A 23,987-nucleotide genomic window follows, 5' to 3' on the forward strand; every position below is an offset into this window, starting at 1 on the left:
ACTTTTCTTTAAAGCTGAGCCAAAATAAATGATACAGTGAACATGGATGGAGTATATCCAACTCCTTTGACCAATTTACATGAAAATTAAGTGTGCTCTGATAATTTCCAAACCTGCCAGTTCTTCACCTCCTGCTTCTACTTCTTTCTCCATGCCCTCCCACTTGGACTCTGGGGTTGGGCTTATGATTTCCTTTGAGAAATATGATATGAATACATGTGATGTGAGAGAGGCTAAAAAGCAGTGAAACTAGAAAGCATGTTCCAACAGGCCCATTGGAGATGAAAAATACATAGGGCAGAGCCAAGATACATTCTCTCCATAGCCTCTGATCCTATAGGTCTCCAGTGGGGCCTTGGAATTTCTACTTTTTAATAGTAAAAATGAAAGAATGGTTATATTATTAGCAAAGTAGTATCACAAAACTCATCATCACGCAAGTTGAAATTTTAGTATAAACTTGCATTTAAGTTATTTTTCATTCTACTGTGTGTGTGTGTGTGTGTGTGTGTGTGTGTGTGTGTGTGTGTGTGTGTGTGTGAAGCTATAGCATTCAGGTATGTATTCTGAGTAAACATGGCCAAACATAAATAGTTGGGAGAATCAAACTTCTGCCATAAATTATGAAATGGTTACAGAGGCAAGATGTACCAAATTATGCAGCAGAAGGAAGAAAGAGCATCACTTAGAACTTATGTGAAGATAGGTATTTTCCTATTAATATCAGATATCAGTAGACAGCTGTCAAACTGGAATCAGCTGCAGAGCCCAGATGAACTATCCACATCATGTTGGCAACTGGTGATTTAAAAAAATGTTAACATATCTCTATGTTTGGATTAAAAGTTATTTATGAAAGCCGGGTGCTGGTGACTCATGCCTGTGATCCTTGTTACTCAGAAGGGTGAGATCTGAGGATCTTGGTTCAAAGCCAGCCCAAACATAAGAGACTGTGAGACTCTTATCTCCAAATAACCACTAGAAAGCCAGAATTGGCAATGTAGCTCAAGTGGTAGAGTGCTAGCCTTGAGCTGAAGCACTCAAAGAAAATGCCCAGGCCCTGAATTCAAGCCCCACCACAGACCATAAAAACAGTTATTTATGAAATAGTCTAATACCATGAGGTTTTCAGAGGCACAGTTAGATGAGTGCATTATCTATACCAAACTTGGTAAGCTCTATCCCAACATAAACTTATTCACAGGCGAAGAGGAAGAAAAAACCTTTTACATATGCCAAGCATATCAATTTCATTAACACTAGGGCGTCAGCCTTCCAGATCTATCACACACAGACACTTAGAAGCCTTCAGGGCAACTTCAATCAAGAGTTCAATGTATAAAATCAATTGTTCTTCTTACCCCTTGATACAAGTTTTTTAAGGAATAGTTCTTTGATTTGAAGACATTAAAAACATACTCATTTTTATACTGTGACGTCTCAAATTATCAAGCACGACAACTTCCAATTCATTTTGCTCTTACATGCAAGTGTGTGTGGGTAAGGACAGCTTAGAACTGATAGTTAACTTTCTGTCAGTAAGGTTAAGTGACTAGAATTGCCATTCAGTATCCTAGGTAAACTGATAATAGCTAAGCAATGGTAAGCAGCTCTCTTCCACACGGAAGCCGGTTGCTGGTGGCTCATATCTGTAATCCTAGCTACTCAGAAGTCTGAGATCTCTGGATGATAGTTCAAAGCCAAATGGGGTAGGGAAGTCCATGAGCTCTTATCTCCAATTAACCACCCCCAAACTGGAAGTGGAGGTGTGGCTCTAAGTGGTAGTACACTAGCCTTAAGCAGAAAACCTCAGGTATAGTGCCCAGGCCCTGAGTTCAAGCCCCAACCAACAAAGAGAGAAAAGAGAGGGGTGGGGAGAGAGGGAAGAGAGAGAGAAAGACAGAAAGGAAGAAGAAAGAAGGAAAATATACAATACTCAATATGCAAATACACCAAGTCTGTTCAGTTTCTGGGAGGAGACATGGAGTCTGGCTGGGCCCAAGACTGGGCCCTGCGGCTTTGCCAATGCCTGGCTGTTACATGGGACACACTCGTTGTCACCATGTTGTCAGGAAGGGCTCAACTGTGACAAAAATCAAGGTTCACATGTAAAGGGCTGAAAATAAATTTTAGACATAGAAATGGCGCTCAAATGAGATCATTTCTATGTGCCCCGGATAGTCAGCACCTGTGTGCTATATTTTTCCCTAGTCCTTTTACTATCAGTTAGTCACAAGATGTATGAACTTTCTTGGAGGCAACAACTGAAAGCACACAGTCACTCAACCCACTCTTACCATTTTGGTAAATCGGAGAACCAAGTGTTATTCACATTGGACATGTGACTTAAAGTCACAAATGTCAATCATTTTTAAATAATTTTTATTGTGATTAATAGAGGGGTTACATTATATTCACCAGATCATGAAAGCAACTCCTTTTGCAGTAGCCTCAAAGAAAACAAAGAACCTAGGCATTATCTTAACTAAGAATGTAAAGGACCTTTTTGGTGAAAACTTCAAAACTCTGAAAAAGGAAATTAAAGCAGAACTGAGGAAATGGAAAAACCTCCCATGCTCCTGGATTGGAAGAATCAACATTGTGAAAATGACAATCTTGCCAAGAGCTATCTACAAATTCAACGCAATACCCATCAATATTCCAATGTCATTCTTTAAAGAAATAGAAGAGGCAGGGCCGGGAGTTTGGCCTAGTGGTAGAGTGCTTGCCTAGCATGCATGAAGACCCGGGTTCGATTCCTTGGTACCACATACATAGAAAAAAGCCGGAAGTGGTGCTGAGGCTCAAGTGGTAGAGCTCTAGCCTTGAGAAAGTCCAAGGACAGTGCTTAGGCCCTGAGCTCAAGCCCAGGACTGGCAAAAAAAAAAAAAGAAATAGAAGAGGCAATCCAAAATTTCATATGGAATAATAAAAGACCTCGTATAGCAAAAACACTTCTTAGCAGAAAGAACAGCGCAGGAGGAATTTCAATTCCAAACTTTAGACTCTATTACAGAGCTATAATTATCAAAACAGCTTGGTACAGGCACAGGAACAGGCCTGAAGACCAATGGAATAGAACTGAGGACCCAGATATTAAACCACAGACCTATGGCCACCTAATCTTTGACAAGGGAGCCAAAAAAATAGAATGGAAGAAAGACAGCCTCTTCAACAAGTTGTGCTGGCAGAACTGGTTAAGCACCTGCAGAAAACTAAAGCTGGATCCTTCTTTGTCACCTTGCACTAGAATTAACTCCAAATGGATCAAAGACCTTGAGGTAAAAGCTGACACACTGAAAACTTTACAAGAAGGAATAGGAGATACACTAGGCCTCCTTGGCACAGGTCGAAACTTTCTCAATAAGGACCAAGAAACACAACAAATCAGAGAAAGGCTGGATAAGTGGGACTGCATTAAACTGCAGAGCTTCTGTATGGCAAAGGACATAGCTGGTAAATTAATTAGGAAACCTACAGAAGGGGGGAAGATCTTCACTAACCATACAAACGGACAAAGGCCTCATATCTAAAATATATCAACATCTCAAAAAATTGAATCACTTCAAAACTAATCTCCAAAGTAACAACCATCCCATTAAAAGATGGGCCAAAGAGCAGGGAGTTTGGCCTAGTGGTAGAGTGCTTGCCTAGAATGCACAAAGACTTTGGTTCAATTCCTCAGTACCACATATATGGAAAAAAGCTGGAAATGGTGCTGTGGCTCAAGTGTTGGGACTCTAGCCTGGAGAAACTCAAGCCCAGGACTGGCCAAAAAAAAAAAAGATGGGCCAAAGACTTAAAGAGAGTCTTCTCTGAAGAAGAAACAAAAATGGCCTATAGACACAAGAAGATACGCTCGACATCTCCGGTCATAAAATAAATGCAAATCAAAACAACTCTAAGATTCCACCTCACTCCAGTTAGAATGGCCAGGATCAAGAAATCTAATAACAACAGATGCTGGAGGGGATGTGGCCAGGAGGGATCACTACTACACTGTTGGTGGGAGTGCAAACTCGTTCAACCACTATGTCAATCATTATTATGTCAATCATTATTAAGAAATGCTTCAGGGGCTGGGAGTTTGGCCTAGAGGTAGAGTGCTTGCCTAGCATGGACAAAGACCTGGATTTGATGCCTCAGTGCCACATACATAGAAAAAAAAAAGCCAGACAGTGTTGCTGAGGCTCAAGTGGTAGAGCTCTAGCCTTGAGAAAGTCCAAGGACAGTGCTCAGGCCTTGCACTCAAGCCCCAAGACTAGCAAAAAAAAAAATGCTTCTTCAATTTCTAAAGTTGTTCTAACTGATGTAAATTTACAAATGCCTGGCATAGCTCAAAATTACTGTGATAGACTTAGGATGAGATAAGTACTTCCTTCTTTACGTAGTTTTATGTTTCCAAATCATAGCAAGAAACAGTTGTTCTGAAATATAGAGACAAGTCCTCCCTATAAGCATTTTGATGCCCATAATAACAGCTAATTTGGTTTGGTTTTGTGTTTTGAAATCAGTGCATACTTCTGTCATTTCTTGGGTTAGTTTCTGACCAGGAAATTTCACAACACCAGGTGAATGTTGTTCTCAAGGATCATTTACTGAGTAGCTATTGTTTCACTTAACCACTGCAAGAACACTAAAGTAAGGAATGCTTTTCCCATTTGCTAGACATGAAAATAGAGGTTCAGAGAAGTTAATAATCTTTTTTTTCATATTATCCACACTGATGTTTTATTATAACTCAGAAAAAAACAGAATTGGCAAGAGTAAATAGTCTCAAACAACACATAACTAGTGATTAATTCAATATAAAGGAAAAAACTAGTCATTTGGGGGTTACTCATCAAAATTCTAAAGACTCATCTCTTTATTTACCCACCAAAGAACCAGAATTGGTGCAGTGGCTCAAATGGTAGAGCATTAACTTTGAGCAAAAGTGCTTAGGAACAGTGCCTAGGCTCTGAGTTCAAGCTGCCAAGACTTGTACCAACACACAAAGAAAATATATACCCAACTGCGTGTCCTTCCATATTCTTTGAATGTTTCAGGAATGAACAAGGGAATAAAAGTTGTTAACAGGTATGGTGGCTCACATCTGTAATCCTAGCTACTCAGGAGGCTGAGATCTGAAAATTGACTTTCACAGCCAGCCTGGACAGTAAAGACCATTAAAGACCAAGAGACTCTTATCTCCAATTAATCACTAGAAAAGGGGAAGCAGGGCTGTGGTTGAATGGGACAGGGCGATAGCCTTAAGCTGGAGAGCTCAGGGACAGTGCCCAAACCCAGAGTTCAACCTCTATGACCCACCAAAAAAATAGTGTTGAGAGATTTGACTTCAGTGCAAATTTTATAATAAACATGGAATTACATCTTCCATTCAAAAATTGCACTGGATGTAGTATGTCATTATTATAATGCATGGACCCCACATACAATGGGAGTCTTTAGAGGAGTAGTGGAGAAATCGATGCTTTCCATATTCTTGACTGATTAAAAGTCATTGAACATTTGTTCTGTTTGCTACTTTTTTTCTATGAAAATCACTTCTCTAATAAACACTGAGGCGCAAAGGTTTTCCATGATTCTTAATCAGATTTCTCTCTCCTGTGTGTTTTATAAGTACAGAGCCATGAATTCTTTTTTTTATTTGCCAGTCCTGGGCTTGGGCTTAGGGCTTGAGCACTGTCCTTGGACTTTCTCAAGGCTAGCGCTCTACCACGTGAGCCTCAGCACACTTCCAGCTTTTTGCTATGTATGTGGTACCGAGGAATCGAACCTGGGTCTTCGTGCATGCTAGGCAAGCACTCTAACACTAGGCCAAACTCCCGGCCCCGAGCCATGAATTCTTAATAAAGGTCATTCCACAGTTGTTGCATTCATACAATTTCTCTCCTTTATGTTTTCTGATGCAAACTGAGGCATGACTTCTTGAAATAACTTCATGGGGGCTAAAGTTAATAATCTTAAACAAGTCCCCAAAGCTAAGAAAGAAAGAGGACCAGCACTCAGACTCAGTCTATGGGATCCCTTGAAAAGCAGAAAATCTTGAAACAGAGGAAACATCAGATTTTGATAGTAATTCCCTTGTACTTTGCTTATGCAGGTGCTTCAGCTATTTTATTTTTGCTGTTTTTTGGGGGGTGATAGGGTTGTCAGGCCCTGGGTCTGGGTGCTGTCCCTGAGCTCTTCAGCTCAAGGCTAGCATTCTACCACTTGAGCCACAGAGCCACTTCCAGTTTTCTGGTGGTTAATTGGAGCTAAGAGCCCAGGCTGTCTTTGAACCATGATCCTCAGATCTCAGCCCCCTGAGTAGCTAGGATTATAGGTGTGAGCCAGTGGTGCCTGGCTTACTTTTTTTTTTTAAATAATGTGGTTAGATATCCTCATCACCTAGTCACTATCTTCTTGACCTAATTGAGTTTGCCAATGGTTCAGCTTTGGCCACAACTAAAGTCTCAAGTGTCTCTAACTAGAACCCAAAAGACCAGAACCTTACCACTGTTGGGAGAGATCCTGTGTTGAGAAATAATAAAGGTCAAGTTCAGAGGAGAGTGCTGTATTCACCAGCAATGAAAGTACTTTCAATTTTGTAGCCCGCTCTGATGCTAACATTAATGTCTTGGTCATATTCTTCTCATGTATCACTTGCATGGAGGACAACTCCATAATACATAATATATAACATACTCCATAATACATAACAAGTGTTACGTATTACAATAAAAATTAAAATAAATATATTATCCTTCTGCTAGTGGATTAAATTTTATCAACTTTATCTTGTATATTAAGTATCCCGAATCAGAAAACTTAAAATTCAGCTCCAGAGACCAAAAAGTTTCTGATTCCGCACCTAACACTTGAACTGGTAATGCATCATGGTTAAAAGCAGGATTTTGATGGCTGTAGAATTGTGGTTTGAAGCCAGCCCGGTTATGCAAGTTTGTAAGATTTATCTCCATGTAATCACCAAAATGGTAGAAGTGGAACATGCCACTGTACATTAAGCTAAGGAACAGTGCTCAGGCCCTGAGATTAAGTCCTAGTACCAGCACAAGGGGGGGGGGGGCGGGGAGGAAGGAAGGAAAAGCAGGTGACCATAGTTTACTCAACATCTTCAAGGGAAGAGCCATCTTGTGTACGGCAGCCCTGTTACTGCCATATAAAAACTGTGCTTCATGCCACAAAGGTATTACAAATATCATCTAAAATTATCCCAGACTATGCATGTGTTTAAGATATGTGTGAAACAGAAATAATGTTGTGCTTACAACTCTAATCTTCAAAATACAATGTATATAGACCCCCAAAATCCAGTATAGTATTGGCTTTACTCATTTCAGGTAAGGCCTGCTCAGCCTGCACCCATCCATTGTGTAGGGAGTAATTTTGTATGCATTACAATTGCTCAGTAAATCTAGAAGTTAATTGTGAAAATGATGTCTGAGTCCAGAACTGTCAAGAAGACATGTTCCCAGAAGTGCCAGATAGAACAAATCAGAGAAATGTCAGAGGCTGTACCCTTTTCCTGGATAATGTCAAGGATACATCGTGTGTGTGTCGTGTGTGCGGGCGGGGGGGGGGGGGAGGGGGGATAGGTAACTGGAGCTTGTACTCATGGCCTCGGAGCTGTCCCTTAGCTTTATTGCTGAAGGCTGGCACTCTACTACTGAGTCACACCTCCACTTCCTCTGTGCTCCCCACCTTGCAATTTTTGTGTGTCAGTCCTGGTGCTTGAACTCAGGGTCTGGGTGGGTGCTGTTCCTGAACTTTTTTTCTTTTTCCCCTCAAAACACTAATTTTTTAATAGAGCTCCATTTCTGGCTTTTTTTCTGGTTAATTGGAAATAAGAGGAAGATTGAAGATCAGTGGACATAAGAGGATCAGGGACTTTCCTGTTAAGTGTAACCTCCCACCATTATCCTCAAACCTCAGCCTCCTGAGAGCTAGGATCACAGGTCATCATCCCTTGGCTTCTGTGGAAATTCTTAACAACCTGATTGGTAAGATGATATCCCTCTAGTTCTGACCTCAGGACGGTCCCTTCAGGGGGATATTTTGGTCCTTCAAAGGCTCAGTCTGCTCTGAGCTCTTGCTGGTCATCTCACAAAACCACCTTCTCATGTTGAAGAGGTAGCTGTCAAAATAGAAACCTAAAAGGTAGAGGCCAGGCATGGTGGCTCATGTCCATAACCCTAGCTACTCAGGAGGCTGAGATCTGAGAATCACTTATTCAAAGCCAGCCCAGGAAGAAAAGTCCAAGACACTCTCCAACTAATCAACTAATATTAGATGGAGGCATGATTCTAAACGTAGAACACAAGACAGGAAAAAGAAGGCTGAACAAGTCCCAGTATCAGTACAAATATAAAATGAATGAATGACTACATAAATAAATGGAGCAGAAAACAATATTATTCTTATTTTTTTTCCTGCCAGACCTGAGTAGCTAGGATAAGAGACATGAGGCATGGGCGCCTGTCCTCATCTGAAAATTTCTGACTTCAAGATGATGTTATGTGATAATCCTCTAGTCTTTTTTTAATATTTGTTTCTCTCAAACCAAAATGGAAGCAGAAGAATTAAATTTCTTTTCCTAAATTATAGCAGTGTCCTGGTGTCCATACCTCTCATTCCATAAAGATCTGACTTGTATTCCACCTCTCTCTAGAGTCTTTCCTCATCACCTTCTGCCCTGGTAGCACTTTCTTCTAGCTTTTGTGTGAGATACTGAAAGAGCATTGTGAACTGTTGTCAGAAATTGCAGCCGTGCCTGAGCGGATCGCTATGTGATGTGTTTATGTGGCTTAGTGCTGGCATTACTGAAAGACGCTCTGAATCTTAATGCTCAGCTGTTCAGGAAGGTTACCTTCAAGGTTGTCCTAACAACAAACTACCGGCCTAACAACAAACAGCTCAACTGTTCTAGCAGAAAGTGTCTCAGGACAAACAGGCAAAAGTTGCTGAGTCTTTAATTATGAACAAAGAAGTGGAAACCAAAACAGATAAATAGTTCCAGAGACAAACTTTGGAATCTCATCCCAAATGTCAGTGGGAACAACCATCTGGGGTCCTGGGATCTCTATAAAAAGGAAATAAGGGCCAGGAGTTTGGCCTAGTGGTAGCATGCTTGCCTAGCATGCATGAAGACCTGGGTTCGATTCCTCAGTACCACATGTAGAGAAAAAAAAAAGCCACGAGTGGTGCTGTGGCTCAAGTGGTAGAACTCTCGTCTTGAAAAAGTCAAGGACAGTGCTCAGGCCCTAAGTTCAAGCTCAGGATTGGCAAAAAAAAAAAAAAAAGGAAACGAACTTGTGGTTGTGGGAGGGAAAAACTGGGAGAGTGTGAAGGAAGGGCTGACATGCTGAAACAGAACTGTACTCATTGCCTGACTTACAAAATGGTAACTGCTCTGGAGAATCACCTTTAAAATAACAATTTCAAAAATTAAATTTTAAATAAGTTATCTATAAGATAGTACTGCAATAAATGGAAAGAAAAAAATGAAGAACAAATTTTTTGTATTGGATCTGAAGGAAGTTTCTCCAATAATTATCCAGTAACAGAAATGAATAGCTTTATTTAGTGCTGATTTTTTAAAATAAATACATTATACTCTTTTTTGAATTTAATACATAGAGATAAACTAATTTTGTTTTGTTTTGTTCTGGTAACTTGGGCTTGAATTCAGTGCCTGGGCACTGTCCTTGAGCTTTTTTTATTAACAACTCACACTCTATCCCAGTTCCACTTCCAAATTTTTCAAGGTTAATTGGAAAGAAGAGCCTTGCAACCTTTCCTGCCTGGGCTGGCTTTGAACTGTGATCCTCAGATCTCAGCCTTCTCAGTAGCTAGGATGACAGGTGTGAGTTACCAGCACCTAGCTGAGAATTAAGCTTAAAGTCATGAGCAAAAGAGCCATCAGAGAAAACCTGCCCTGAATCTCTCAGGATCCATGTATGTATAATCCCTTATCATAAAAGAAAAACTCTCAGATGTGGATTCCGTCTCCAATCCTTCTATTTCCATAGAGGCTCTGCCACCTGAAGCATTTTTTAAATGAAAACATTATATTTTATGACATCTAATATTTCCAACTGTAAAACTCTGTTTCTAAGCTATTCTTATTCTCAGAGGAAATAATTTCATTTTCCCTGTTATCTATCTTCTAATTCTAGACAAAAACATACTAGAAATTGTTCTCTATAAATGCTTTAAGATTTTAAAGTTCTTTCTCTGCTTCTGTCATATACCTAGGAAATATCCATTATCAAGGATTTTTGAATTTGAGAAATATCTTTACTCTTTTTATTCCTGTTATATCCCAACCTCACGGTAAGAGTATACATTACAGTTATTTTAAAAAATGTGAACACAAAAACCATGTCTTTCTATTTTCTGGATTTTTATTTTTTGTTTCTATGTGAAAATGCTAAAAAAAAAACCCAACAACAACAGAGGAGTTAGTTATATGTCACACAAAGAGTACATTTCTTATTAGACAACATTTGGTTTTTAGACAGTCTCCCTATGTAGTTGAGGCTGAGCTCAAATTCATGTAATCCTCTAGCCTCTACCTCCCAAGAGCTAGAATTAGCACCATGCCTAGCTACTTTCTAAATTTCTAAGACTAAGATATATAAAGTGAGATCAAATAAGCTCATTAAAGATAGATTGCCTAAACTGTTCTTTGCCTATTGATTTTTTTATTAGATAGCATTTGATAATGCCTTGGAAAAATCATTTACACAGATGAAGCAGTCTCATTGTTGCAGCATCTTTGTAAGGATAAGCTTTTATAGAAAGGAATATACAATGAACTGTGTGTGTGAGAGAGACAGGGACTTTGAATTCATATTTCCAGTTTCAGTTCTTTTCATATACTTTGCAAATAGCAGAGACCCAGCAACCCACATCTAAGTTATGAGCCAAAACAAAGGATCAGGTTACACCTATTTGGCTCAAACTACCTTGGAAACCACTAGATTCCATTTCCCTGGGCTTCAAGCACAAGTTTGTTCTCAGGGAAATAATGTAATCGACTCGTGCTTTAAAAACAATCAAATGAGTGACTGGATTTCTTCTAAATCTCCACATCTGTACTGAGAGGTAAGCTTATTTTTCATATACAGGCTTTGTGAATGGAATGGAACGATCGCATTTTTCTTGTAATTAAGTAGTCGTTACTTGGTTCGAAACTGTTTCCGTGAAAGCAGTAATGTGAATGATTACAAAAGTTAATGTTCTGTCAGTCAGCATGTGGAATGAAGGGATTCAGTACAGGACCTTTGGAGGCATGGGTCAAGGACAAACTTCTCTCTGGAGCTCAGAGTACAGTGGGTCAGTGCAATGAGCAAGACAGCCAACAACTACAGCCTGGGACCTGTTGGTGACCTATCGTGTGGGATGAGAGCAACCTTAGTATTGTTCCTGATTGGAGATGCTCTAAAAATGACGATGCCAGTATTTATACAGGAATTAAAATACCCTGCAAGTGGTGTGTTGGGCTGAGTAGGTGTTCTTTCATCTCCATGTTTCTCATGGACTCCTGAGGCTAACATTTTGTTCTGAACTAACATGTCATTTACATGTACACAACATAAAACTAGATGTAAAGGGCCTTAAACTTGGCAGCGCTTTTGCATCTACATTCACAAAGGAAATATCAAATAGCACAAAACCAATCAAATAAAACTTAAGGAACATTTACTGGACAAAGGATGTTTTAGAGCTGGTGCCAATTGCTCACACCCATAATCATACTCAGGAGGATGGGGTCTGAGGATCATGATTCCAAGACAGCTGGGGCAGGAAAGTCTGAGACTCTTATCTCCAGTTCAACACAGAAAAAGTCGGAAGTGTGAAGCTGGGAGCCTGGCCTACTGGTAGAGTGCTTGCCTAGCATGCACAAAGCCCTGGGTTCAATTCCTTGGTACCACATACATAGAAGAAGCTGGAAGTGGTGCTGTGGCTCAAGTAGCAGAGTACTAGTCTTCAGAAAATGGAGTCCAAGGACAGAGTTCAAGCCCTAGGACTGGCAAAGAAACAAAAAAAATTTTTTTGCTGAAATTTAATCCCTCATTGAGGAAGTCAGCAAACAAAAAGGTATATTGTTTCACTGAAATTCAATCTCTCATTGAGGGAGTCAGAAACCAGGGTTCTTTGAAGGTGGGCCTGCTAGTGGGAAAGAGGGTAGGTCCCTCACCTTTCCAGTTGCTATGCAAATCATAAGAACAACCATGACAAAAAGCTTTTCAAGGTATTTCACAGAATGAGACTCTTACACTGGCTCAGTTTCCAGGTAAGGGGTTGTGAAATTTCCCAGTAGATGTGTGGACCCTCATTTATGGCTTTAGTCCCAGGTACTTGTCTTTGATCATGCTTATAAGCCTAGCTACTAAGGAGGTTGAGATCTGAAGACTGTGGCTTGCAGCTAGCCCAGGTAAGAAAGAAAGTCCCTGAGACTCTTCTATGTGTGCGGATGGTGCACATGGGTAGAAGTCACAACAAAAAAGAAACAAAAAACACCTTGTAAGAGGTTTATTGAGTAAATAAGCAAGCAGAAGGTGAAGGCACACTGAAGCAGATAAAGAGTTGGTGCTCAAAGGAAGACATGCCAAGCTCTTTGACATCAGGATATATATGATTAAAGGCAGGATTTGACTTGTTATTTTAGGGTGTTTTTCTTTGTACTCACAAGTAGCACATTTAATCACTTCTGGTGTTACACTTTTATCACTTGTGTCCAGCATCACTAAGACTCATCTGCTTGTCACACTTTGATTGTTGATGTTTGGGCATCCTTTCAAAGAATGGATCCACTTTTTTTTTTTGCCAGTCCTGGGCTTGAGATCAGGGCTTGAGCACTGTCCTTGGACTTTCTCAAGGCTAGAACTCTACCACGTGAGCCTCAGCACCACTTCCAGCTTTTTTTCTATGTGGTACCAAGGAATCGAACCCGGGTCTTCATGCATGCTAGGCAAGCACTCTACCACTAGGCCAAACTCCCAGCCCCATGGATCCACTTTTTACAGACAAAGGTCCATCCTTGATTAGAAGTATTTCATGCCACAAGAATAATTTTCCTAAGTATTTCCTTTTGCAGAACACGTGTCTTTCTCTAGGGTATCCTTGATCAGTTTTCAGAGTACACTAATTATTTGGGGCCGGCAGACAAAGTCAGATGAAGAAAGCTGTTCTTATTTTTTTTTCCTTGTGCTACTATGCACCTCATAAAGACTATACTGGTTAAAGCAAAGAAAGATAAGTGCTTCTGCATTTCTAATTGAACTACTCAAATACAATGCTCATCTGTGAATTCCTGGCTGTTCGCTGCTATTTATCATGCCCCACTTTGCTAATCTCTCCTGCCTCAACACAGTAGGTAGGGGTTTAACATGGATATATTTTGCAGACTTGGATAAAGTAGGGAGACTTAGGGAAGAGGAAGTATCGCCATGCTGGGCGTGGTGGCTCATGCCTATAATCCTAGCTACTCAGAAGGCTGAGATCTGAGGATCAAAGCCAGCCTGGGCACTAAAGTCCATGAGACTCATCTCCAATTAAGCACCAGAAAACCAGAAGTGGCTCAAGGGGTAGGGCGATAGCCTTGAGCTGAAGAGCTCAGGACAGAGCCCAGAACCAGAGTTCAAGTTCTATGACTGACCCACTGCCCTCCCCCCCGACAAAAAATAAAAATAAAAAAAGAAGTGCCTCCTATTTAAACATGCAGGAAATAGGACGGAAGATTTAACATGACATCCTTTCTTAGTATTTGTCTGTGGGACTCCATCTTTAATTCTCACCTAGATGTCATGTCATCTAGAACCCCATCATCATTCCACTGTTTGCACACATGGAGAAAATGGGTTTAGGGTGGGTTTATAACCTAAATCCTGGTTTACGTGAGTGTTATAATTACTCAAAATCTGAAGACTAAATGGTCTCAGATGAGCTTATTATTCAAGACATGAAACAATGTGTAATATTCAGAGCATTCATTTGCCAAATGTGTCATTTTTAGCTTCTACTTAACTTATTTAAAGATTATTTAAGGACACCTAAAAAGAAAGGGGATAGAGGCGACAAGTTCATTGTTTTTCAGCCTTTACTTCCTGTTTCTGTTTTAATTACTGAATTTTGGCCTGTTCAGTATATTTATTATTATTATTATTATTATTATATTATTTTGCCAGTCCTGGGCTTTATCTGAGGGCCTGAGCACTGTCCTTGGGCTTTCCTCAAGGCTAGAGCTCTACCACTTGAGCCACAGCACCACTTCCTGCTTTTTTCTAAGTATGTGGTACGGAGGAATTGAACCCGGGCCTTCATGCATGCTAGGCAAGCACTCCACCACTAGGCCAAACTCCCAGCCCATATTTATTATTTTTAATTTCTCTGTCATGTAATCTTCTGGTCTGCCACAGGCCTATTGTTCCATGGGCCAAGTGATGGTTTGTTATCTACTATTGGTCTCCATTCCAATTATGGACAGGCTTGCTTCCTGCTGAAACCCACTCATTATGTTTTCTTTTTATATGTACAATACATCTTGATCAATGTCCAACATTTTGTGCCAAGAACTAGGTAATAAATATTTTAGGTTTTGAAAATACTGAATCCTGTAGTTGTAAAGTAAAAGCAGTGATAGACAATGATAGAGGATTTGTTTGGTTGTATCTTGAGCACATATGTGCAAGAAAAGTGGTAAACAGGCTTGGTGTGAGGGCTTTGTGTCTTGTGGATTTCTCATAAGTGTGAATGCATCAATGCTGAGATCCTGTTATGAGCTAGTCATCCTGTATTTCTAATTTCTAATTTGTGTGTGTGTGTGTGTGTGTGTGTGTGTGCGTGTGTGTTTCCAGTCCTGGGCTTGAATTCAGGGCCTGAGCACTGTCCTTGGGCTTTCTCAAGTCTAGAGCTCTACCATTAGTGCCATAGCACCACTTCTGGCTTTTTTTCTAGGTATGTGGTACCAAGGAATTGAACCCAGGTCTTCGTGCATGCTAGGTGAGCCCTCTACCACTAAGCCAAACTCCCAGCCCCGTCTTGTGTGTGTGTGTGTGTGTGTGTGTGTGTGTGTGTGTGTGTGTGTGTGGTGGGGGAGGGGTGGTTGCCACTCCTGGGCTTGAGCTCAGGGCCTGAGCACTGTCCTTGGACTTTCTCAAGGCTCTTATCACTTGAGCCTCAGCACCACTTCCAGCTTTTTTCTAAATATGTGGCATGGAGGAATGGTACCTGGGTCTTTGTGCATGCTAGACAAGCACTCTTCCACTAGGCCAAACTCCTGGCCCCTCTTTTGTGTGTTTCTAAATGGAAATAATAAGCTGAGTTCTGAGGATGGCAGTTCAAAGCCTGTCCATGTAGAAAAATCCAATTAACTACCAAAAAGCTGGAAGTGGAGCATGAATCTTGAGTGGAAAAAGATACAGGCCTTGATTTGAAGTCCTTGTACTGGTCATGTGTGTGCACACACACACACACACAAAGCCAAGTACCAGTGGCTGATGCCTGTAATCCTAGCTAGTCAGGAGGCTGAGGTTTGAGGATTGTAGTTAAAAGCCAGACTGATCAGGAAAGTCTATGAGACTCTTACCTCCAATTTCCTACAAAAGAGCTGGAAATAGAGCTGTAGTTCAAAGTGATAGAGTGCTAGCCTTCAGGACAAAAGCTCAGGGGTAGTTTAAGCTTCAGGACTGGCACATAAGCTTGCATGCATGCATGCACATTCACAGGCACACACACACAGAATAGCATACACAAACATAACCCACCCCCTATATATCCTTAAGCATATAACAACAAACTCATAGGAAGCCCACAGATCCTCATTTTTATTTTTAAAAAGTCAGGGAATTTTTCCTTTTTTTGTTTTGTGTGGTTGTGGGACTTGAACTCTGGGCCTGGGTGTTGTCCCTGAGCTCTTCAGCTCAAGGCTATATCACCCTACCCTTTGAGCCACAGCACCACTAGGCTACACTCTTTAAAACTGAAATGATTGATAAGGACAGCTGCACAGCCATGTTCATCGTTGCACTATTCACAAGAACCAAGCGATGGAAATAACCCAGATGCCCCACTAAGGATGAGTGGACACAAAAAAATGTGGTACATATACACAATAGAATTCTACATAGCCAACAGACATGATAAAATAATGGCATTCGCTGGAAAATGGATGCAACTAGAGTGAATCAGGTTGAATGAGATAAGTCAAGAGAAGGCGCATGGTCTCCTTGATATGTGGATATTAGACCCAAATAGTACAAGAGGGATGACTCAATATTCAGGTACCCAAGGTTATTGACACGATCTTGGATATATAACTACATATACATAAAAATCTATGATAGGATATATACTCTATAGACATAATGTTATATTATATAGATCGATATGTATCTATGACAAACTCTCAGCTTAATTTTAGTTATGTTCTAAAATTTATGTGCCAGTGATTGCATTGACAGATCCCCTTCTTGAATACTTGTTAAACATGTCATTTGAAATATGATGTAAAAAACAGTGTTAATCTGCAAGTACACCCTTGGCTCATTTTCACATGTTGGCTTTCAGTGTAATGCTACAGTTAACCTTGCTGAGCAAATATGTTTGATCCTCTGCTCCGTTCTTTGGGGTATATTCCTGGGAGTAAACTAGCTGGGCCATTTTATGGTGATTTTCTGTTTACCTTTTTAAGAAATTGCCAGGCTTTTCCTGGCATAGGGGTTGCACTATTTCATATTTGCATGAGCAATGAGCAAGGGCTCCAGTTCTCCACTTCCTATCCAACACCTGAATTTTTTAAATTGTAGTCAAACTCATATGAAGTGGTACTGCATTAAAGTTTTGTATTCCTCTAAGGACTAGTGATGTTTCCATGTGTTTGTTGACCATTTGTACATCTTTGGAGAAACTCCTTTGCATTTTTAAGTAGTATTCTTGTTATAACATTTTATACATTCTGAATATAAATCCTTATCAGATACATAATTTACACATATTAACAAATACCAGTCTATGCATTGTCTTTTCACTTTCTTGGTAAATCCTTTGATATACAAAAGCTTTAAATCTTGGTTAAGTTTCAATTTCTTTTTTCTTCTTTTGTGGTCTGGCCATTATCAAATCGAAGGTCATGAAGATTTTGCCCTATGTTTTCTTCCAATAGGTTAATAGATTTACCTGTCATATTTAGGTTGTAAATGCAGTTTGAATTAATTTTTGTGAATGACAGGGTCCAACTGAATTCTTTTGCATGGGGAAAATTAATCATCCCATTAGCTCTCCTCTCTCTTCTTTGAAATTTTATCAACTGGGGGGAGAATTCGTAACTTTTCTGATTTATTCTTGGTACTGGAAATATTGAACATTTTACTTTCTAAAATATTTTAACTGAATTGCCCATACTAAATTTCTGTGAGGTAAACTGTTACTTCAGAGCAGAGAAGAGGAAGTTATAGAAGAACTGAGACTTTAGAATAGGTAAGTGGACCTGGGTGCTGGTGGTTTGTTCATACCTGTAGTCTTCACTACTCAGGAGGCTGAGATCTAAGGATCATGGTTCAGTCAGACCAGTCAAAAAAGTCCAGTGAGACTCGTAGCTTCAATTAACCACCAAAAAAAAACCCCAAACAAATAAACAAACAAACAAAAAAAAAACCCTAGAAGTGGAGCCTGTGGCTTAAGTGGTTCAACATTAGTCTTGAGGAAAAGAGCTCAGGGACAGCACTCAGGCCCTGAGTTCAAGCCCCAGGACTGGCAAGATTAATTAACTAATTAATTAAAAATAATCAAATGGAACTCAGCATGTAGCTTAGGGGCAGAGCACTTGCCCATTATGTCTGAAATCCTGTGTTTTTCTCCCAGCACTACATAAACAAAAAACCAAAGTAAAAAAGTGACAACTCTCAAAATACAAAGTGATCACTGGAAATTTAAGAAAAAGGATGCATTAAACTCTTTTTTTTTTTTTTGCCAGTCCTGGGCTATGAACTCGAGGCCTAAGCATTGTCCTTGGGCTTCTCAAGGCTACAGCTATACCACTGGAGACATAGCACCATTTCCAGCTTATATTTTTTCTATATGTGTGGTACCAAGGAATCAAACCTGAGTCTTCGTGCATGCTAGACAAGCACTCTTACCACAAGACCAAACTCCTGGCCCCCATTGAACACTTTTAAAATGACTGAAACTAATAGATTTTTTTTAATGGCTGAGAATGTGGCCTAAAGGTAGAGTGCTTGCCTAGCATGCACAAAGGCTTGGGTTGGATTTCTCAGTACCACATACACAGAAAAAGCCAGAGGTGGTGCTGTGGCTCAAGTGGTAGAGCACTAATGTTGAGAAAGTCCAAGGACAGTGCCCAGGCTTGAGTTCAAGCCCCAGGACTGGAAATAAAAAAGACATTAGTGCGGTGTTCATGGTTCATAGCTCATATTTGTAATCCTAGCTGAGACTGGAGGATGGTGATTTGGAGCTAGCCTAGGCAAGTAAGTTCATGAGTCTCATCTCCAATTAAGCACCAAAAAATGGTGTTGTAGCTCAAGTGTAGAACCATAGCCTTGACCACAAAAGCTTAGAGACAATGCCCAAACCCTGAGTTTAAGCCCCAGGACCATCACACACACACACACAATCAATTTACCTAATGAAGTACTTCCAAAAATGCTTGAGATCTATTACATGGAGATTTTTTTTGCCAGTCCTGAGCCTTGAACTCAGGGCCTGGGCACTGTCCTTGGGTTTTCTCAAGGCTAGAGCTCTTCCACTTTGAGCCACAGCACCATTTCTGGCTTTTTGTTCTATGTATGTGGTACAGAGGAACCCAGGTCTTTGTGCATGTTAGGCAGGCACTCTATCAGTAGGCCAAATCCTGGCCCATGTGGAGATTCTTGATTATTATTTACCATGTGTGAAACAGAGAAGGTGTGTGTTTTGCATTCAATACTTTCATTTTTTGCAGTGATGGGAATTGAACCTATGACTTTCACACATTCTAGGAAAACATTCTGCCCACCATTCAATACATTTAAATGTATTGAATTTACTAGGAATTTAAACACAATACACTCAATGTGCATTGAATTATGTGCAACTAAATTAGTGAATATTACATTTATGAAGTGGTAAGACTTTGACATGGAGAAAATGTTTACAGTGGCAAGGGAAAGTGATATTCATAGTTCATACTGAGCATTGATCTATCTTGTACTTGTTTTGAGGGCTCATAAAAGCCTCACCAGGGTGCCAGGAGTTTGGCCTAGTGGTAGAGTGCTTGCCTTGCATGCACAAAGACCTGGGTTCGATTCCTCGGTACCACATACATAGAAAAAAAGCTGGAAGTGGTGCTGTGGCTCAAGTGGTAGAGCTCTAGCCTTGAGGAAGTCCAAGGACAGTGCTCAGGCCCTGAGCTGAAGCCCAGGACAAAAAAAAAGCCTTACCAGCCCTGTAAGTCATGTAGGGTCCATCACTGTCACTGATGAGCTTCAACTTGAATCAGAAAGTTCTCCATTGTGGCCAAGCTTTTACCCACATGCTAAGTCACTCAATTAAAAGTGAAGTAACATTACACTACCATTCCACAATGAGAAAAGCCACTACTTTTCCATCAGCCAAGAATCTGATATAGGATGAGCAATCCTGCAATTTGATAGCTCTAGTCCTCCGATTCCACTCAGTGGGTCAATTGCTTAAATATTGTTTTCTTTGGTTTTAGCAATGCATCTGTATTGACTCTTCATTTTTCTCTAAAATGTTTTGTGACATTATATAAATACCCTTGAGTAATATGGATAAATGCTTAATGACATGTCATAAACATAAAAGCTTTTGTTTTCCTTTTTTAATCTTTGGAGCTTTGTTTTTCAATATTTCATAAAGACATTAACCTTTCAGATAGATTGAAGCTACTCTTTACTTAATACAATTTTGTTTTGTTCTGAAAACAAGGACATTGAAATATTCATTCTCTATTGAATAGGACATTGTATACACGTATGTGTTCATTCCAAAAATACCTCTTAACCTTAATTTGTCTTTTCAGGGTTTTAATGTGTGGGCTTGTTCAATACTGTTCCTTCTGTAAGAGAGAATGTAATAGATTCCAGTAGGTATGCTGTTATAACAATATTCCAATTTTTTTCCCCCTTGGCTCTCTTCACAACACTATTTCTTTTTTTGCCAGCCATATGGACTGAACTCAAGGCCTGAGCACTGAGAGTACTGGGCTTTCTCAAGGCTAGAATTCTACCACTTGAGCCACAGCACCACTTTCAGCTTTTTTCTATGTATGTGGTACTGAGGAATTGAACCTAGGTCTTCTTACCACTAGGCCAAACTCCTGACCTACAACACAATTTCTGTGATACTTTGTTAGCTGATTCTGTGGGGAGAAAATGAATTTCCATAACAGAAAACAGGACATGAAAAGGTAAAAATTTTTCCTGAGAAATCAGAGCAAGTTCATGGCAGGCCTGGAGTACTGTCCCCCTGTTGCTACTTTGTGACTTTGGAAAAATGGCTTCTTTTCTCAGATTCAGCTTCCTCATTTCACAGAACAAAACTATAACAACCATAAAGCAAACAGACAAAAACAAAGCAAAACAATCTACCTTACCAGGTGGCCCTGAGAAACCAACTCAAAGGTACTGATTAGAACTCCACATACACTGGGTCTGGTAAGTAAAAATTAGGACTTAACCCGCTGAGTTCAGTCCTGGCAAGATGGGAGCAGACAAGTGCCAGAAAACAAATGTCACTGAAATTAAACAGAAATTACCCCCAATTTTCTACTAACTTTTAGACTGAAAAGAGCAAGAGATAGAGGCAAATATAAGACAACCAAGTAGCAGTCAGGCACTGGTGGCTCTTATCTGTAATGCTAGCTACTCAAGAGGCGGAGTTCTGAGAATCATGGTTGGAAGCCAGCCCAACTATGAAAGCAAGAAATTCCATGAAACTCTTATTTCCAATTAACTACTAAAAAGCCATAAGTGGAGCTGTGGGTCCAATGGTAGGTAGCCTTGTTAAAAAAAAAAAGCTTAGAGGGGCCGGGAGTTTGGCCTAGTGGTTAAAGTGCTTGCCTAGCATGCATGAAGACCTGGGTTCGATTCCTTGGCACCACATACATAGAAAAAAAAGCTGGAAGTGGTGCTGAGGCTCAAGTGGTACAGCTCTAGCCTTGAGAAAGTCCAAGGACAGTGCTCAGGCCCTGAGCTCAAGCCCAGGATTGGCAAAAAAAAAAAAAAAAGCTTAGAACAGCCCAGTCACTGAGTTCAGGATCCAGGATCAGCATTCACACACACACACACACACACACACACACACACACACACACACACACACACACACACACACACACACACACAGAGAGAGAGAAAGAGAAAAAGAGAGACAGAGACAGAGAGAACTAAGTATCATTGAGCATATGCTATCAAAGGAGAGGAGAGGATGGTACTAGAAATAGGGGATGTATGGGTGAGAGATTTCAGAAGCACCTTGAAATTTAAGAGATGTTTAGATGGAATAAGAACTTGATGGGCAATAAATAAAAGACTCATGGAAGAGGAATTCCAAGATGAATATGAGATTTCTAACTTGTTTGGCTGTTGGTCTTCCTGTTCAACAAGATAACAGTGTCAGAAGGCAGGGGAAGTAGGATATTCTGTGTGCACAGATCGAACTTGTGATTTCTGTGGGACGTTTAGGTGACGATTAAGTGGGAAGCAGAAATCTGGGGTGGAGCTACAGATTTGAGAGTCAGCAACCTGGTAGTAATAGTTGGGTCCACAGAAAGAGATTTTACAGAGAGAGGAGAAAGTGAGGGAGAGAGAGTTAGGGAGAGAATTGAGTGAGGATTGGGAGGGGAATGACTAACCAAAGTGGGCAAGGAAGCACTGCGTTTATGGACCAGTTGTGTCATCTCCTTTTGCAGTTCTGATCTCTAGATTCTAGAAAACAGTGAGATGGTCAATGGGATAGAAACAAAGGAAACATGGAATTGTGCTCTTTTGCAGATTCTTGCCACCTGTGAGCCGGAATCATGAGCTGGATGTTCCTCAGAGACCTCCTAAGTGGAGTCAACAAATACTCAACCGGGATCGGGCGCATCTGGTTGGCTGTTGTGTTCGTCTTTCGATTGCTAGTCTACATGGTGGCCGCAGAGCACGTGTGGAAGGATGAAGACAAGCAGTTTGAGTGCAACACTCGACAGCCTGGCTGCGAAAATGTGTGTTTTGACTACTTCTTCCCCATCTCCCAGGTCAGACTTTGGGCCTTACAGCTGATTATGGTATCCACGCCTTCTCTCCTGGTGGTCCTACACGTAGCCTATCGAGAGAACAGAGAGCAAAGGCACAGAAAGAAACTCTATGTCAGCCCAGGTGCCATGGATGGAGGCCTATGGTACACTTACCTGATCAGCCTCATCGTGAAAACTGGATTTGAAATTGGCTTCCTTGTTTTATTTTGTAAATTATATGGTGGTTTTAGTGTTTCCCACATTATGAAGTGTGATTTGAAGCCCTGTCCCAACACTGTGGACTGCTTCATCTCCAAACCCACGGAGAAAACAATCTTCATCTTCTTCTTGGTCATTGCCTCATGCTTGTGCATTGGATTGAATTTTGCTGAACTGAGTTTTTTGGTTCTCAAGTGCAGTCTCCAAAAACATTCTACAAAGCTCAAGTGCTCAGAATACGAGAGCCGTCATGGCAGTTATGTTGAATGTGGTGAGATGGACGCTGCTCCCCAGCTTTATAACCATCATTTAGGTTTGGCCACAGGTACACCCCAGAAACCTGAAGCAAAGTTACTTTTTGATACACAAGAAAATTAAAGAAATCTTGCATCCTTCTTAAGCAAGATCTTTACTGGGTTGGAAAACTAGGGGTGTTAGTGTCGATATTATTTGAGAGAAATTAAAAAATTTTAAGTATCTCTTAGTTCTAAATGCTGCAAAGGATTCCTTATTTTGTTGTAGCATTCTTTTTGGATAAACAAGTTGTGTTTTTACTAGATAATGTAAATTAGCCTGGAGAAATGGAACTGACAGCTCATGCCTGTACTCCTAGCTATTTGGGACATTGGGACCTGACCATTTAGTTTCAAAGCCAGCCCAGGAAAAAAGTTCATGAGACTTTTACCTTCAATCAACCAATAAAAAGCCAGTAGTAGAGGTATGGGTCAAGTGTAGAGCACCAGCTTTGTATGAAAAAGCCAAGCAAGAGTGCAAGCTCCTAAGTTCAAGACTCAGTAGAGGAGGAGGAGGGGGAGGAAGAGGAGGGGGAGGAAGAGAGGGGAGGGGGGAGAAGGGAGGGAAAAGAGGGGGAGGAGAAGGGGGGAGGAGGAGAAGAGAAGGGGGAAGGGGGAAAGTAAGAGGAGGAATAGAAAAAGACAGAAGAGAAAAGAAAGAAAAAGAAAGGCAATGTATGCATTCTTTCAAGAATTTAAATGGGAGGTTGGGGATTTAGCTCAGCGGAACAGCCCTTGCCTGGCAAGTGCAAGGCCCTGAGTTTGGTCCTCAGCTCTGGAAAAAAAAAAAAAAGAATTTAGATGGGTCAGAATAGAAACTTTAAGCTTTTCTTAATTCTTTTTAAAGTAACTATCTTATCATAATGCATGTACAATGAAGTGGCTAATATAAAAAGTGACTCTTCCTCTGTGGAAGTCCTGGCAATTTCTCTAAAGTGGTGTTCAAGGCTTCAACTCCCTCAGGAAGCCTCAGACTTTGTAAAGAAAGGGGGCAAGAGATGTATGGTCAATGAGAGAATTCAAAACTCTGAAGATTACGGTCCTTGGTTGTAAGTGGACTATTAGAAATAAAAGTCATTGCATATTTAACCCAAAAGACAGCAGGCATCTGAAAGCGTAATTCCAGAGACACAAGGCAATGGAATGCTCAGTGAAAGTAGCACACTAACCAGGAGCAGGAGAGGCCACAGAAAAACATGCATGGCAGGGAGTTTGGCCTGGTGGTAGAGTGT

The 23,987-nt window shown here is 40.5% G+C and overlaps 1 protein-coding gene across 1 annotated transcript; it reads left to right on the plus strand.

The window, feature by feature from the left end:
* The first annotated feature begins 11,016 nt into the window (after positions 1 to 11,016).
* Gjb7 (gap junction protein beta 7) lies at positions 11,017 to 23,269 on the plus strand. Its single transcript, XM_090337713.1, has 2 exons — positions 11,017 to 11,112; positions 22,020 to 23,269. The coding sequence occupies exon 2, from the start codon at positions 22,046 to 22,048 to the stop codon at positions 22,838 to 22,840; it is 795 nt and encodes a 264-aa protein (XP_090193839.1). The 5' UTR covers positions 11,017 to 11,112; positions 22,020 to 22,045; the 3' UTR covers positions 22,841 to 23,269.
* The last annotated feature ends 718 nt before the right edge of the window (positions 23,270 to 23,987 follow it).

The sequence above is a fragment of the Megascapheus bottae genome, chromosome 8, assembly GCF_031878675.1.
Source record: "Megascapheus bottae isolate mThoBot1 chromosome 8, mThoBot2.hap1, whole genome shotgun sequence".
Lineage (NCBI taxonomy): Eukaryota > Metazoa > Chordata > Mammalia > Rodentia > Geomyidae > Megascapheus > Megascapheus bottae.

Coding starts and splice junctions, on each gene's coding strand:
- Gjb7 (XM_090337713.1), top strand. CDS start 22,046: ATGAGCTGGATGTTCCTCAGAGACCTCCTAAGTGGAGTCAACAAATAC.